This window comes from Heptranchias perlo, chromosome 23 (genome assembly GCF_035084215.1).
Source record: "Heptranchias perlo isolate sHepPer1 chromosome 23, sHepPer1.hap1, whole genome shotgun sequence".
NCBI lineage: Eukaryota > Metazoa > Chordata > Chondrichthyes > Hexanchiformes > Hexanchidae > Heptranchias > Heptranchias perlo.
This window is the reverse complement of record NC_090347.1, coordinates 8,765,235-8,783,690: the sequence shown is the minus strand read 5'-3', so window position 1 is coordinate 8,783,690 and position 18,456 is coordinate 8,765,235. Positions and strand designations below refer to the sequence as shown.

At 41.2% G+C, this 18,456-nt stretch overlaps 1 protein-coding gene across 2 annotated transcripts in view; it reads left to right on the top strand.

Annotated features, from left to right (window-relative positions):
* The first annotated feature begins 606 nt into the window (after nt 1–606).
* The window catches only part of pcyt2 (phosphate cytidylyltransferase 2, ethanolamine), a 43,049-nt gene continuing 25,199 nt past the window's right edge, over nt 607–18,456 (top strand). The window contains exons 1-5 of one of the 2 annotated variants that reach the window (XM_068003960.1): nt 607–872; nt 15,761–15,849; nt 17,201–17,362; nt 17,591–17,651; nt 18,014–18,098. In XM_068003960.1, the coding sequence (XP_067860061.1) occupies nt 790–872; nt 15,761–15,849; nt 17,201–17,362; nt 17,591–17,651; nt 18,014–18,098 (480 nt within the window). In that variant the 5' untranslated portion in view covers nt 607–789. Of the gene's footprint in view, nt 873–15,760; nt 15,850–17,200; nt 17,363–17,590; nt 17,658–18,013; nt 18,099–18,456 lie in introns of both variants that reach the window. The other variant, XM_068003959.1, reaches the window with a different exon arrangement.

Genomic DNA, 18,456 nt, shown 5'->3' with positions numbered 1-18,456 from the left:
GACGACTACACACACAGCCGTACGCTGAGCCGCTCACCTCCGTACGACGACTATACACAAACACACACAGCCGTACGCTGAGCCGCTCACCGCCGTACGACGACTACACACACACACACAGCCGTACGCTGAGCCGCTCACCGCCGTACGACGACTATACACACACACACACACACACACACAGCCGTACGCTGAGCCGCTCACCGCCGTACGACGACTATACACACACACAGCCGTACGCTGAGCCGCTCACCGCCGTACGACGACTATACACACACAGCCGTACGCTGAGCCGCTCACCGCCGTACGACGACTATACACAAACACACACAGCCGTACGCTGAGCCGCTCACCGCCGTACGACGACTATACACACACACAGCCGTACGCTGAGCCGCTCACCGCCGTACGACGACTATACACAAACACACACAGCCGTACGCTGAGCCGCTCACCGCCGTACGACGACTATACACAAACACACACAGCCGTACGCTGAGCCGCTCACCGCCGTACGACGACTATACACAAACACACACACAGCCGTATGCAGAACCGCTCAACCGACTCTCCGCGATGTCATTTCCGGCGGCGGGCTGAGCTCCGATTGGCTGGGAGCGGGTGGTGCGAGCCGGTGGCGGACGTAACGAAGCGCGAGCTGTGCCTTCCAGTAAATTCCAGAGCTTTCGGCGAGAGCGCGAGCGAGCAAGAGACGCACCGCACCGAGATAATATTGAACTATTATATATATATATATCTTATCGAAATATATTGGCAGGAGTGACCGATATGATTAAAAACGGAGTGGCCTCTCGTGACAACGGCTCCCCCGAGAAGAGGAAGCGAATGGTGAAGGTCTGGTGCGATGGCTGGTGAGTGAGAAGCCGGTTTATATTCGTCCTGTCACTCGGATAAGGAAGGAGATGAGAGGCCTCCATCCAAGTCCTGACCAGGGAGCTTGCGTTCTCTTTTTATTATTAATTAAATATATATATATATATATATAAATAACGGGTTATCTCCCTCGCCTTTTTGAAGGTTCGGCTTCTGCCCCTCTTCTCCTCGTCCCATTTTCTCTCACGTCTTTACCAATTTGGGTACAAAGTAAAAGTTTTCTCTTGTCATTCCTCGATCGGTTTTAAATGTTTGCTCAATCCTGGGGACCAAACGCGGCAATACATACCTTGCATTGCCAGTCTGTATAGCCAAAGTCTGACAGAAATATGATCGGTTGTGGTGAATCTGATGCCGCAGGGCTCAGTGCTGGGGCTTCAACTATTTACAATATTTATCAATGACTTGGATGAAGGAACAGAGGGTCTTGTGGCCAAATTTGCTGCTGATACAAAGATAGGTGGAAAAACAAGTTGCGATGAGGACACAAAGTATCTGCGAAGGGATATTGACAGGTTAAGCGAATGGGCAAAAATTTGGCAGATGGAATATAATGTGGGAAAATGTGAAGTCATCCACTATGGGAGGAAAATTAAAAAAGCAAAATGTTATTTGAACGGAGAAATACTACAAAATGCTGCGATGCAGAGGGATCTGGGTGTCCTCGTACATGAAACACAAAGTCAACATACAGGTGCAGCGGGTAACCCAGAAGGCAAACGGAATATTGGCCTTTATTTCTAGGGGGAATGGAGTATAAAAGCAGGGAAGTCATGCCACAACTGTACAGGGTGCTGGTGAGACCACACCTGGAGTACTGCATCCAGTTCTGGTTCCCTTATTTAAGGAAGGATATACTTACATTGGAGGCAGTTCAGAGAAGGTTCACTAGGTTGATTCCGGGTATGGAAGGGTTGTCTTTTGAGGAAAGATTGAACAGGTTGGGTCTATACTCACTGGAGTTTAGAAGAATGAGAGGAGATCTTATTGAAACATACAAGATTGTGAGGGGACTTGATAGGGTAGATGCTGAGAGGATATTACCCCTCATGGGGCAATCTAAAACTGGGGGGCATAGTATCAGAATAAGGGGTCGCCCATTTAAGACAGAAATGAGGAGGAATTTCTCCTCCCAGAGGGTCGTGAATCTTTGGAATTCTTTACCCCAAGAAGCTGTGGAGGCTGAGTCATTGAATACATTCAAGGCTTAGTTAGACAAATTTTTGATCAGCAAGTGAGCCAAAGGATATGGGGAAAGGGCGGGAAAGTGGAGTTGAGGTAAAAATCAGATCAACCATGATCTCATTAAATGACGGGCAGGCTGAATGGCCTACTGCTCCTATCTCTTAAGGTCTACAGAGGGGGGGAAATCATGTCCTTGTTTCCATTATATTTTGCTGAATATTTGTAAGTGCTCAGAGGTTCTTTCGTTTTGTGCAGAATGAACTCGTTACCACATGGAGTGATTGAGGCGAATAGCATAGATGCCTTTAAGGGAAAGCTAAGTAAATACATGAGGGAGAAAGGAATAGAAGGTTATGCTGATCGGGTTAGATGAAGAGAGTGGGAGGAGGCACCTATTGAGCATGGGCATAAGCACCAGCAGAGACCAGTTAGGCCGAATGGCCCTTTTCTGTGCTGTAAATCCTATGTAATTCTATGAAATGTAACCATTAAACTATTGGTGATGCAGACTGAATGCACCCGCTTTGAGCCATCCCAGTCGTTGTATATCAGAATGAACTACCACTGGGCTAAGGGGACTTTTCAGGAACTTTATTTTTCTAAAGGTGGAGAGTTTATGGAGAGGAATGGACTGTATACATGATGGACTTACTGGGGGAGACTATGCGGGATGTGTTCGCTGTGGGACTGCGTATGGAATGTGTTCACAGGAGGGACTGTATGGAATGTGTTCACAGGAGGGACTGTATGGAATGTGTTCACAGGAGGGACTGTACGGAATGTGTTCACAGGAGGGACTGTAGGAGATGTGTTCACTGTGAGGTGGGGGGGGAGTGACTGTATGGGATGCATTCACTGTGGGGGAAGACTGTATACGGGATGCGTTCATTGTGGAGGAAGACCGTATACGGAATGCGTTCGCTTGGGGGGGGGGGGACCATATACGGGATGCGTTCGCTTGTCGGGGGGGGGACCGTATACGGGATGTGTTCACTTGGGGGGGGAGGGAGACCGTACACGGGATGAGTTCACTGGGGGGGGGGACCGTATACGGGATGAGTTCACTTGGGGGGGGTGGGTGGGGGGAGACCGTATACGGGATGAGTTCACTTGGGGGGGTGGGGGAGACCGTATACGGGATGAGTTCACTGGGGGGGGGTGGGGGAGACCGTATATGGGATGAGCACACTGGGGGGTGGGGAGACCATATACGGGATGCGTTCCTGGTAGGGGGGGGGTGTATAGACTGTATACAGGATGCGTCCAAGGTGGGGGGGGTGGAGATTGTATACGGGATGTGTTCACGGTGGGGGAAGACTGTATACGGGATGTGTTCACGGTCGGGGGGGAGGGGGTGGAGATTGTATACGGGATGCGTTCATGGTGGGGGGGGATGACTGTATATGGGATGCATTCACTGGGGAGGACTGTATGCGGGATGCGTTCACGGTGGGGGCGAAGACTGTATACGGGATGCATTCAATGGGAGGGGGTAGACTGTTTATGGGATGCGTTCACGGGAGTGTGGGGATGGGGGGGGGAAGAAGAGGAGACTGCATAGGATACATTCAGGGTAGGGGAAAGACTGTCCAGGGTGCAGTCACTGGAAAGGTGGGACTTGGGTGGATTTGCCATGGGGGAGCAGATTTTGGGGTGGTTATATTTCTTGACATGGGCAGATTGAGAGAAAGCCCTGTCTCCCTTGGATGATGGACTTTATTTTAACCTCCTATATCGTTCAAAAAAATTACAAATGAACAGAAGGTAGCATGAAATGGGAAAAGTGGCTCCACATGTCACCTCCCCACTCTGGTATGCTGATGTTGACATTTCTGGTTTTATAATATTTAACCCTAATTTTGAAATTAATCTTTTATGGGATATTTATTGTGTTTAACTCTAAAATCAGATGGCTTATTTATTTGTGCTTCTCTGTGTTGGTTTTTTCTCCTATTCCATCATTCCTATTTCTTCTGTTAACTAACTAAAACTAGGTGAACAATCGCATCTGTTGTACTTGTCGATTAAATATCTCTGACTCATAGGTGGATTTGGAGGACCCAGGCGCTAGGTCATGCATATAAATCCAGCGGCCAACATCTCAACTTCTTTTTAATTAGTGACGTTTTTTCTTTATCCCACCTATTTTTCCACTTTCTCTCCTGCAGATGTTAATTTCTTGTTTAAATGTAGTTCCCCCGGAGTGGACCTTCTTCACATGGGACGGCAGTGAGTGTCAGCAGTCTACTTAACCACAAACACTTTCAGTTTGGGTTCCGCCAGGACCACTCGGCTCCAGACCTCATTACAGCGTTGGTCCAAACATGGACAAAAGAGCTGAATTCCAGAGGTGAGGTGAGAGTGACTGCCTTTGACATCAAGGCAGCATTTGACCGAGTGTGGCACCAAGGAGCCCTAGTAAAATTGAAGTCAATGGGAATCAGGGGGAAAACTCTCCAGTGGCTGGAGTCATACCTAGCACAAAGGAAGATGGTAGTGGTTGTTGGAGGCCAATCATCTCGGCCCCAGGACATTGCTGCAGGAGTTCCTCAGGGCAGTGTCCTAAGCCCAACCATCTTCAGCTGCTTCATCAATGACCTTCCCTCCATCATAAGGTCAGAAATGGGGATGTTCGCTGATGACTGCACAGTGTTCAGTTCCATTCGCAACCCCTCAAATAATGAAGCAGTCCGAGCCCGCATGCAGCAAGACCTGGACAACATCCAGGCTTGGGCTGATAAGTGGCAAGTAACATTCGCACCAGATAAGTGCCAGGCAATGACCATCTCCAACAAGAGAGTCTAACCACCTCCCCCTGACATTCAACGGCATTACCATCACCGAATCCCCCACCATCAACATCCTGGGGGGCACCATTGACCAGAAACTTAACTGGACCAGCCATATAAATACTGTGGCTACGAGAGCAGGTCAGAGGCTGGGTATTCTGCGGCGAGTGACTCACCTCCTGACTCCCCAAAGCCTTTCCACCATCTGCAAGGCACAAGTCAGGAGTGTGATGGAATACTCTCCACTTGCCTGGATGAGTGCAGCTCCAACAACACTCAAGAAGCTCGACACCATCCAAGATAAAGCAGCCCGCTTGATTGGCACCCCATCCACCACCCTAAACATTCACTCCCTTCACCACCGGCGCACTGTGGCTGCAGTGTGTACCATCCACAGGATGCACTGCAGCAACTCGCCAAGGCTTCTTCGACAGCACTTCCCAAACCCGCGACCTCTACCACCTAGAAGGACAAGAGCAGCAGGCACATGGGAACAACACCACCTGCACATTCCCCTCCAAGTCACACACCATCCCGACTTGGAAGTATATCGCCGTTCCTTCATTGTCGCTGGGTCAAAATCCTGGAACTCCCTTCCTAACAGCACTGTGGGAGAACCGTCACCACACGGACTGCAGCGGTTCAAGAAGGCGGCTCACCACCACCTTCTCGAAGGCAATTAGGGATGGGCAATAAATGCTGGCCTTGCCAGCAACGCCCACATCCCGTGAACGAATAAAAAAAAAGTATGGATCGCTACATGGCAAACAGAAGCAGGAACTCTGGCATATTTTTCCACAAACAAGCCAGGATATTCGAATCAATGGTAATGCCCTTACTATTGCCCCCGCTGAGATCAGCTTAGCGCAGACCATGGATCGAATATGGGATATACCTGGTCACATATTCACTGGTTTAACCAGTTGATCTATTCAGGGAACTTGGCATTCTAGTTTTAAATAATGCTCATGCAAAATGTTTCTTGCCCTTTACTATTAAAGTAAAAATGGTTGAAAGTGTGCAGATGTAGTAGCAAAATGTGGCTTCAATTTTAACTTTAAACAAACTATGGTAAACCAAAAATCAATTACAGTTTGTATTTGAGATGAGCTTCAGTACGTACTGCCTACGGTTGGTTCAGATAGAGCTTCACTTTGACAACCTAACGTCTTCATATGTATCATTGGTTTGTAGAAAATCAAAGGAAGTCAGTCACGTTGGGAGTAACTTCACACTTTCAGGTCCTACTGTCTCAGCTACTGTATCTGCCTTGCTGTGTCTTTGTTGACTAAAATTAATTCTTTTAATCAGTAAAACTAAAGTCAAGACACCATATCTCATGAAACTTAGAAGCAAAAAAAAAATTCAAGGTAATGATGAAACTAAAATTTTCCAAGGCAAGCAATACTGGTCAGTCGTCCACAACTTTTGAAACATGTGTTAGAAATTGAAACAGATGAGTAAAGTTTTGGTTGTCATTCAAGGACCAGTTTATTATTTCTTGACATTTTTGTGGTTATGTGAAAAGTGAAACAACAGTTACAACATTTTTTGAAACATAACTTTTCAAAGAAAATCCTGAAAAGGCTAGAACTAAAATTTGGGATCAAAAGATGCGATAAAATGGGGCTAACCTTTTTATGAAGACTATAAATTATGAGATAAAAATGCAAGACTAAAACTAAAGTTATTTTTATGACTAAAACAAAACGTGCTTTGATTGGAGTGGGGGAAGATACTTCAAACTCATGATATCACAAAAGTGTCTAAATTATGTCAGAGGGCAATACTGAAAATATTTTATGCTTCTCAGTACTAATTATTTTAGAGAGACTGACAGTTAATCTGAAAGACAGGTATATGCAAGTAGGGAAATGCTGTAATGGGTCTACATTTCTCTATGATGTAAATTGGGTTAACACCTGCCAACATTTGTATTGCATGCTGTTTCCACCTCCCCCAACACACACCTAGAGGCACACTATTGGCTCCAAACAGGGACATAAATTTCTGGTCTTGTGCACAGTTGTGTATAATTCTTAACCTTTCCATGAATATTGTTAACTCTCATGTTGCAACACGTTTACAGTCATAGTGGAATCTACAAGTAATATTGTAAAGCAGATCTGGCATGATTTGAGCAATGGCCTACTCCTGCTCTTAATTCGTATGTTTGTATTATACGGGTGTTTTACCAAATTGAATTGTAACAATATGTTCCTTTGACACAGTAAATAAGTGATTCCTCTGGAATGCTATTTGACAGCAATTAAAGAATTGATAAAATTCTAGGTGGTACCTTTGACCAACATAATTAAAGCGTGTATCTCCAGGCAGTAAATGTTTTCAACACCAACGTCCTCGGCCTTCAAATGTCTCTATTACATTTTAAAACAGGCAATTTCTCTGCTTCAGTTAAACTTATGTTCTGTATGTCAACTGATGAGGTAGGGATGGGGGAAAATAATCACCTGTTTGGGTTTATTTATAACTTCAATGCATCAGCCTTTTGCTTTCATCTACAGTTACATACCCTGTATAGAGAAGCTTTGAAGGAGAGCAAGTAAAAATGAGCTCCATGCTAATGACTAACCAAACATTCAATTGGCATTGCATTACCAGAAGTGGATTGACAAGGGAAACTTTTAACACATTCGGAGAACATTTTTTTACTTTGTGAGCTTAAGGAGAAATTATTGAAGTCAAAATTAATTTGTGTCTTATTATTATTGGCCCTTCATATTAACATTATGCTTCCCCTACTAAGGAGAGAAGAATTTTTTTTAAAACAATTTATAACCAAACTATTGGACTTTAGTGGTTAAACTACAAGAATGTGTATAATGTTTGTGTAGTTTAAGTAGGTTAACTTCCAAAGTATCCCAAGCGTAACTGAATTTTGGCTTGTACCATTAATTTAAATGCCTCTCAGAGAGATCAAGTCAGCTTAGTCAATGTAGTGCAAAAATACATTTTGACCAAGAAAACAGTGTTTGGTAAATTCAGTATTCTAATCAAGTGAACATCTTTTTCACATTTATAGTGCTGCTTTTGAAGAAACTAAAGAAACAATTTTCTTAATATACAATTCAATCTGGAATATTAGATATTCAAGTGTGATTCCAATGCTGTAAACTAATCACAAGGTTCAGATGACGTCTGACAAGAAGGACAAAGTTTGAACAGTTTACAACTGTATTCTGTACCATGAGAAACCATATATATATGATAAATAGTATGGGAGTTTTATTATGCCATAATTAGTTCTTGTGCTTACAATGGCTTTCAGGGTGGACATTTGTTATCACAGCAGCTTGTGTTCTTGATCGGTTGTGATGTTTCCATTAAGAAGATTAATGATCATGATATTTTGCACTAAACTTGTAGTTGATTACTGAGTGTCAGGCATGTATTCTAAGTAATGACCACAATACTGAATGCTAATTTAATTTTTTTCTAATTATAGATCATTTTGTTCTAGTAATGCTACCCTACCGGTAAATGTCAAATTCAGGAAATCGTAATGATAATTATCAAAATTGATGGTCCAAGTCTGGTTGTCTCCAATTTGACCATTGTTTCCCTTACTATTTGTAGCTAAAGAGGGGTGTTTTAAATGTATCCCAAAGTAATAACTTCTTTGATAAATCTTCACTAATTGAAGGGCAAGAGTGTAGAAGCTGAAGAACTGATTTTTAATGGAAGGCAAGTGGACATATATGGATATCTAGGTGTCCTTGTGTTGCAATGGCTAGTTGCCATTGATTACCACTCAGATATGCAGAAAATTTCAACTGGGCATCAGAATTGATTCTGTTTGGTAGCTTGAATGAGCAGTCCAAGAATAATTTTCAACGATATATGAAAAGTAAAGTGTACATACATTGAAAATATTTCTACCCACCCAAGTTGCCATCCATATTAATAATGTAAATCAACTCCTCCCCCCGCCCCCTCACATCAACAGTTTAATGAGTAAAGTTACTGCCTGGTACTGAGTCATTCAGACAGGAAGGTTCCATCCTCCAATCTCTGAATTTGTTGATCTCTGCTTGGGTAGCAGTGGCTACAGTTGTAACACTGTTGTCTGGGTGAGGCCAGTTTGATGGGCCTGATGGTCTTTTCTCACCCTTTTCTTATGTTTGTGGAACCATACCTTAGTGAGAACAAATATGTTCAGGACAGGAAATTATGGGGAAGAAAACAGAATCAAAATTTTCATTTCAGTTGTAAATTAATCTCCTCCAATGTCTTGGCGAGTTTATCCTGTGAATAAAGAAAGAGAGAATTTTTATTTATATTGCATCGCCCATGTCCTGAGACTGTTCCAAAGTATTTCACGGACAATGAGTTACTTTTAAAGTGTAGTTACCGTTTTGTAGGCAGTAACTGAGCTATACAGCCAGGAAAGTCCCAGGTTCAATCCTTGATCTGTACTTAATTGACAATAGGAATGTTGCAATTACCTTCAGTACCCCTGGGTTCGGAGAGCAAAATTGGCCTGCTGGAAAGTATGCACATGTGGATGGCCAGTTAGGACGGGATTAGGCTAATTTACAATGCTGCCAATGGTTGAATAGTCTGTTGACACATGAATAATAGCCAATTGAACAAGGTACAGACAGGCATCCGACAGAACCCCAGCAAAGATTCAATGCCTTTCGTCAGAGGAGGGGGGTAATGAAAAATATCTATGAACTGAACATGTGTGCAATTTTCCAGATTAAGTTATACTATTTACATAACTTCATAAACACCTCTTGCTTATTATTTGTGGAGGTCAGAATAATTTAGTTAGCAATTGTGTTTGACCACAGAGTTGAGTCAAGTTACTAACACAGTGTAGATTTGTTTTTCTTCTGACTTGGGATGACTGCATTTTGCAAGGTGGAAAAAATGTTCCCTTCGTCAGCATTCATAAACAGTACACAGGTGTGTGCAAACTTAAAAATGCACATAAATCCCTCACATTGGAAAGGTGAGGTGCTTGATGATAGTTCTAAGATAAGATCAATTATGTTCTGTGTGTAATGGTACTATCTGTGCTAACAATTTATTTCCACTTTTGCTGCACCTGCTTGTTTGGATTACTACGTGGCATCTGTTGAAAATACTGTCACTGAAAGTGGGGCATAGAAGTACGTTAACTTCTGCATAAACCATATGGTGTTTTAAAGAGGGGCAATTCTAATAATTTCACTTAGATTTATGTCCATCTCTGCTGTCTACCAAAAGAGATGGTGCATCTACCTTTGTGATTGAATAGATATGGATGCACTCACCCCCCACTCCACATGCCCTTCAAGGATATCTAAGGAGGTGAGAGTCCAGTTTTAATGATAGGGTGGAAAACTTGAGACCATCTTATCTAAATATCTCTATCATTACCTGTAGTGCATTTACTTAGTAAACCCTTGGTTATCTTAAGTTAACGTTTCACAAATGTGTTGCATACATTAGGAAAAAGGAACTTGGGAGTTCTTTTTTTCCGATAGGGAGGATTCACACATCAGTAAGTAGTGAAGTGTGTTTGTGTGACTAAAAATAAGGATCACTGAACTTTGGGTAAATGCTGGAGGATTAAAAAAGGCTCATATTTCTAGTGCACTGTTCATGACTGAGAGATGTTTCTAGCATCATAAATGACAGTAGGAAGTACTGGATAATCTGGTGGATATACTACTGGGGTCACGGCTATGGTAGTGGGAATGTCGGGCAATAAACTTGGGACTACTTCTGAAATTTCTTTTTAGTGGAAAAGTGAATTATGATCAGCAGAGGGACTGTGAGTCCTCAGTCTGTGAGCTGGTGCACATTTGAGTCTTATTTTGTGAAAGATGGAGAAAGGACTTTAATAAGATGTGAACCTTTGCGTAAAGACTGGGTTGCATATGGCTACGGTATCTCTTCACCCAGAACATGCTATCTGCAGCTAAATGGGGATATCTGAATTTTGTGGTGCTGTTATTTCTGGAGGAGAATTAGGCTCATTCAAGCACTTATCATTTACATGATTATTATGTGTTTTGTGAAAAAGACATCTGCGTAAGAGTAGAAGAGTACAGTTTAAGAAAAATTAATTTATGCGCTTTTCAGTTGTGATCGTAAGTAATGTCACCGTGGAAACTTCTGAAATAACCTGATTCCTTTCTACGAGAAGGTGTCTGTTTTCCTTTTGCTAATGTATGTACATTCAGTTTCACAATGCAGCTGCTGAAGGCATTCAAGCTTGAGAAAAAACTGTCATATTCCTTGCCATTATTTGTAAAAGTGAAAAACTTTAACATACACAATGATAAATTTTCACTGCCTGTACAATATAATTTAAATCTAACACAGTCTGGATTCCCACCTCTGGTTCTGCTCCAAGATCACAAGATAAATCCAGTTGAGCAGGAAAGATTCAACAGATGGACGAGTGGATCTTTTCCTGTTCATATATTCCCACCCGTCACAGTCTCCAGTTGTTTCTTAAATAATACTCATTTGTTAATTGCTCCCTTTTGTGACAAAAAAACTTTGACATCAGTCTTAAATTTGTCTTTTATTAGTTTGAACCTTTGTTTAATTTGAAGTTGTTTTGAAATGATCTTTTCTGTACTGTTTACAATCTTGTATGCTTAGAAACATAGAAAATAGGAGCAGGAGTAGGCCATTTGGCCCTTCGCGCCTGCTCCGCCATTCAATATAATCATGGCTGATCCTCTATCTCAATACCATATTCTTATATGCTCTCTCTTATACTGCATCTGCCATGTATTTGCCCACTCACTCAACTTGCCTAAATCGCCTTGAAACCTCTTTGCATCCTCCTCACAACTCACGATCCCACCTAGTTTTGTGTCGTCAGCAAACTTGGAAATATTACATTTGGTTCCCTAATCCAAATCATTGATATATATTGTGAATAGCTGGGGCCCAAGCATTGATCCCTGCGGTACCCCATTAGTCACCGCCTGCCACCCCGAAAAAGACCCATTTATTCCTACTCTCTGTTTCCTGTCTGTTAACCAATTTTCAATCCACGTCAGTATATTATCCCCAATCCCATGTGCTTTAATTTTGCACACTAACCTCTTATGTGGGACTTTATCAGAGGCCTTCTGAAAATATAACTAAACCATATCCACTGGTTCGCCCTTATCTATTCTACCAGTTACATCCTCAAAAAAAACTCCAGTAGGTTTATCAAACATGATTTCCCTTTCATAAATCCATGTTGACTTTGACTAATCCCGTTGATATTTTCTAAGTGTCCTGTTATCACATCCTTTATAATAGACTCTAGTGTTTTCCCTACTACTGATGTTAGGCTAACCGGTTTGTAGTTCCCTGTTTTCTCTCCCTCTTTTTTTTAAATAGTGGGGTTACATTTGCCACCCTCCAATCTGTGAAGTCACCTCACAGTTACCTCCTTTAAGGTTTAAAAAAAACAAAGCGCTCCTCCTAACTCAATCCTCTGACATTGGGGATCACCCTGGCTCTTACCTGAACTGCTTCCAGGGGCTGAATATTTCCCTTGTGTCTTGATGACCAGAACTGGGCACAGTACTCAAAGTGTGCTCTGACGAAAGCACAAGACCCTGACCATGACTTCATCTGACTCGTATTCTACTTTTTTGGCTACATAGTTCAGCATTTTATTAGCTTTATTAAGTGATGCTCTGCAGCGGTTGGATATGTTGAACACTAAGTCTACTAAAATACCTAAGATCTATGAATTTCATCCCCAGCTATTTTGACACCATTCATGAAGTATGTATAGTTGCTCATACAGTACAAAAAGGTACAAATCTGGAAGCAAAACTTTTTATTTGTTTTCTCTGAATATATGCTTCAGTTATGCATCACGATAGATACAGATGAGTGGCAATTTGCCCAGTCAAAATGCTTACATTTCTTCATCCCTTCCCACAACTTAATTATGAGTGAATCTAAGATTTTGTCTTCATTTTCCTATTTGGACAATATATTCCAAGACCATTCCAAGAGTTGATCACTCTTTGCATTAGTTCTAAATTTCCCTTTCACCTGTTTTAATCGATGCGCACTTGTTCTTGTATCCTGGCATAGCCTGAAGTAATATTCTGCATTAATTTTATCTATGATGTTTAATATCTTGTGGTTCCAGTCCCTTCATTAGAAAACATTGCAGTCACTAAAACATTTTCAAACTATGGAAGAAATAAGTGTTATCGCTTGCTTTGGGGTAGGTTAAATATTTCTGAGCTTGGAAGCCAAACTTGAGCTTGGAAGCCAAACTTGCACTTTCCACGAGTCGTGTGTTTTTTTTGTTGCCCTAATGTGATGTAATTGTGAGGGGTGGAGTGGAATGGTGGCAATGTCTTTCGGCTTTACTGATGAGACAAACCCTTTCTGTTATATTAAAAACTTCTGAAAGCTTAGTATCCAAAGAGGAAATAAGATATATTGCTAGAAAGATGTATAAATCATAGAAAATAGGAGCAAGAGTAGGCCATTCGGCCCTTCGGGCCTGCTCCGCCATTCAAAATGATCATGGCTGATCGTCTAACTCAGTATCCTGTTCCCGCTTTTTCCCCATATCCCTTGATCCCTTTAGCATTAAGAAATATATCTATCTCCTTCTTGAATATATTAATGACTTGGCCTCCACAGCCTTGTGTGGTAGAGAATTCCACAGGTTCACCACCCTCTGAGTGAAGAAATTTCTCCTCATCTCGGTTCTAAATGGTATACCCCATATCCTGAGACTGTGACCCCTGGTTATGGATTCCCCATCCATCAAATGTTTGTATAAATGAATTGTAAGGAGTGACTTACAATAAAATTGTGACTTCTCTCTCCTCTCGAGAAAGTAAACAGGGAAGAGTCTTGAACAAGGAAATCCTAATTATTGCAGTGTAGCCTTGGTGCCAAAGATTCCATAAATATTTGTGAGCACATGATCAATTCACGTGATCTTTTGCACAATGAAATAAAGGCCCTATTTATTTGAAATACAATGGCAGAGGATAAACTGCTGAAAACTTATTACAACTTTTCCCAGTGGTAGTGTTCTCCACTCATGGTCCACATTAAAAACAAACGAGAATAAAGGGTGACTTGGATTAAGAAAAAATGTATTTACAGAAACTTTAGATGAATTGACATCTTTTGAAGTTTTACCAGTCATGATTATATAAAAGAAATCTATGTCTGCTGTGTCAGAAATTTACAGGCACCTGCAATTGCTGTCTGACCCCAGAAGTTTACAAGCAACTATAATCGCCCTGACCTACATCTCTTTTCCTTTGAGTACTTGAATAATAGCCTTACTTAAAGGATCAAGTCAGGTTAGCAAAACTATGCTGCAGACATAAAATATCTTTTTGAAATGAGTCTGTCACTCTTCATTACACATTAATATTTGTCATTTTTTAAAAGTCTGACATTGAAGAGAAGTTGGGAATTTGTAGATACCTGTCAATCAAACTTCACCACCAACAGAAAATATCTTCTAATTGACCTTGAGATCTGTCTTGGAGCAATTAACTTTTAATTGACCCCAATGTTGCTACCGACAGCAATTACTCTTCGTAACCTTAAAGGGTCAGGCCGCCTTACACACTGCTGCGCCTTAGCAGAAAAATACATTTTGCATTACATGGTATAACGTTCTTGTCATTATAAAACAGTATATCATCTGCTTTACCATGAGCAATAGTGTATATCTGTGAAGAGTTCTTGAAGGTGCCATCTCTTAGCAATTTGTGTGTTTTGTTGCATAGTGGTGTGAACCAATCTACTGGTCTGATTGGTCCTTGGGAAACATGTAACCCATTCCCCTAATTAGATGCTTGGAACATTGCCAAGAAACAATGTTGCTTTATCATGATCTGATTTGGGTCATGGGAATAATGTGACTTATTTCTGCTTTGTTCATGGAAATCATGTGCAATTCCTGCATTAAATGCCTTGGGACGTTTTCACACGTTAAAGGTGCTTTATAAATGTGAGTTGTTGTACTCTTCCAGGGATCCAATTGGTTTCTGGGAATCATGGAATGGTGGGAATCACGTTTTTTTACGGTAATGCTGGTCACTTGCCTCTTCCCTGCTCCTCTTTCCTTGAGTTAATGAGACTGCGGGTGTCTCCCTCAGGCTACTGGTCTTGCTTTCTTGGTCATTCGCTTCGAGTGGTCCCAGCCTACCTACGCGTACAGGGGGAGTGCTGTACTGCCAGAGGGTGCCGTCTTTTGGATGAGACATTAAACTGAGGGCCCATCTTCCCCCCTCAGGTGGACGTCAAATATCCCATGGCACTATTCAAAGAAGAGTAGGGGAGTTGTCTCCAGCGTCCTGGCCAATATTTATCCCTCAACCACCATCACTAAAACAGATTATCTGATTGTTATCTCACCAAGAACACAACAGATTTCTGTAGAACTTCACTGATCATTACAGATGACCCTTCCCAGTTTCCCCCTTTCCTCTCTTCCCTTCCCTTCTCTGCTCCCTCTCTGCCCCTTACCTTTTCCCCACTTCCCTCTTCATTGTCTTCTCAGACTGATAAGCCTGTGTGCAGCATCATAATTAACATTCCATTTGAGAGGGAAATACTGGTTTAGCAATTCTTGGTTCAAATCAAGTTTCTTGCTGCCTAATCAGAGTGGCAGTGATGAATGTTTTGATAAATGTGCGTTCCATATTTTTAATTTCAAGAATGTTTAGAACTATAGTAACATTAGTGAGTGAGGGAATATAAAAATGTGATTTTTAAAAAAACAATGAAATCAAATTTCCCTGCAACCCCTTTTAACCAAAAGCAGGAAAAAGAACAGATGGAGAATGCCTGCAGCCTGTGCTCTGTGTAGGTTTCCTCTTTAAAAAATGTGGGGAATTATGCAGTAATTATGTGTATCTATCTTTCAGCTATGATATGGTGCATTATGGTCACTCCAACCAGCTGAGGCAGGCACGTTCTATGGGTGATTATCTCATTGTAGGAGTACATACAGATGGTAAGTTGCAAAGCAAATACAGTACTGTGCATTGGATATAGTAATAGCACTGAGTATCATTACTGTACTTAAAAAGGGGATTTTTAATATTTGTTAAATAAAAGTTGCACACCAAATCAGTACATGAACATTATCATTGCAGTTTTTCCAACTCTGTAAAAGAGAAGTGGAAGCTTATTTGCAAAGGGACAAAGTTGTGAATTGATGTTGCCTTTTAATGCTTTACCTTGTATATAAGGCTGCCTGCAATAATGTGACTCACATAATGCGGTCACCTTGTTGATCATGCCAGCTACGCGTTTAATTTTAAGATTAAAACATTGAAAACGTGTACTGTAGCATGTGCCTTTGGAGAAAGCTGCCCCAGGAAAATAGTTTCCTTAAAACTTCATGAAATTATAAGTCGTCTTTCGTTTTCTTCCAGCTTTCCTTCCCCCCCCCCCCCCCAAAATTCTGGTACCTCCCTTCAGCGTTGTCCCTCATGTGTGAATGAGCCTGGACAATGTCAGCAGCCTTTTTGACCACAGGAAGCCAAGCACCACATGCAGTCTTCCATAGGGAACAATCAGGAATGGGAACCCAAACTGATTTTTTTCCCCCGCTCTCTAAAGAAAGAAAGAACTTGCATTTAAATAACATCTTTCATGACCTCAGGATGTCCCATGGCGCTTTATAGCCAACTAAGTACTTTTTGCAGTGTAGTCACTGTTGTAATATAGGAAATGTGGCAGCCAATCTGCGCACAGCAAGATCCCACAAACAGCAATGAGCTAATGACCAGATAATCTGTTTTCGTGATGGTGGTTGAGGGATAAATATTGGCCAGGACATCGGAGAGAACTGCCCTGTTTTTCAAATGGTGTACATTAAAGAAAAGCGTTTTCTAGAGATTTTATTTAGTGTTTTTTCCTCCCATCCCTTGATTTGGCTTTCTTCATGCCAAGAGCAGTTCTCTAGCTGCAGCTCCTCTAATAATCTGATGAAGTAGGTTACTCACTGAAAATTCATGAGTTTGATCTCTAACTCTATGCTGCGTTGACTAGTTTCTAATCGATCAGCATTCTGTATCTTGTAACAAAATGGAAGAAGTATTGAATGCAATTTACCAATGACTCAATTATTTTAAAATAGTTTTATTTGATATTCTTTAAATTTGGAACAGTATGTCAGTTCTGTGTTACATTTTACTTTAAATGTGACCTTCATAGTAAATTAAATGTGCATTTGATGATGGTAACTGGGAGTGGAATATGCCTGGTAATTATTCCATTAGTTTCTTTTTCCCCCATTTTTATTATCAAAAGGAAGGTTAAGAAAACTAATAATTGAAGCCACCTTAATCTGTTTTCAGAGGAAATAGCCAAGCACAAAGGTCCACCTGTATTTACACAGGAGGAGCGTTACAAAATGGTCCGTGCAATCAAGTGGGTTGATGAGGTCATTGAGGGAGCACCATATGTAACAACACTTGAAACCCTGGATAAATATAACTGTGATTTCTGTGTCCATGGAGGTATGTTGTGTCAAGTGACCTGAAACAAAAAGTATCAGTTTCTCTGTCACTCAAGGCTGTATAATGTTGATGCACTTGTTTATGTCGTCTGTATACTTGAAGTCGGTTGCATTTTCCCAGACTTTAAATGAAAAATATAGTTCAAACAAAGTTCTTTAGATGTTTGATTCCATTGTTGTCTTGCAGTCACATGGCGATTTTTCTTTTTCTTTGATGTTTGTTTTGTAGATGATATTACTTTGACTGCTGATGGAAAAGATACTTATGAAGAAGTAAAGAAAACTGGCCGGTACAGGTAACCATACTGCTTAAAAGCTAAGTTCCAATATTTTAATACTTTGTTAGAAGAAGTGGGCTTATCTTGTGATGAGTTGTGAATTTGTTGTAAACTGTTATATGGATATGAACACACATACTCGGACACACAAACTTAACATACAGCATGCATGCAGGTCATCGTATAATTTATCAAAATGGAAAGTTTTTAATATTATGTCATCATGACTCATACAGTCAGCGAAAAAGTTACTGCTATCTATAATGAAAACCCCTTACAGTTCATATCAAAACTTGCACTTTATGGGTTAATTGAATTAGAAATGTGGATAACAATATTCACATTGGCCTTTTCTGATTTTAAAAACCTTTCAGAGAGTGTAAACGTACACAGGGGGTTTCCACTACAGACCTGGTTGGCCGAATGCTCCTCCTAACAAAAGCTCATCACAGCAACATTGTGAGTAAAATGTACAACTAATATTTCAGTCTATTATAAAGGAGGGATTCTGAGCCCACAAGTGGCACATCTTATTAATTTTGGCATTGTGCAAGCGAATTGGTCCTTTTTTTAAGAATGTTTTGGAGCGTAACATGCTGAAACTGACTAAGCAGAATGCAGAAAAGTATCAATTGCTTTAATCAGCTGATTTTTGGATGAAATATTGAAGGGGATAATCTGTCGTCCTTATTTTGTGCCTTGTATTTCCCTGTATAGATGAACCGGGGAACACCAGAATATCTGCCAAGGTTTAGTTTTTTGGCTCCCGGACTGGCAACTCTCGAATTTAAAATTCTTATCCTTCTGTTCAAATCTC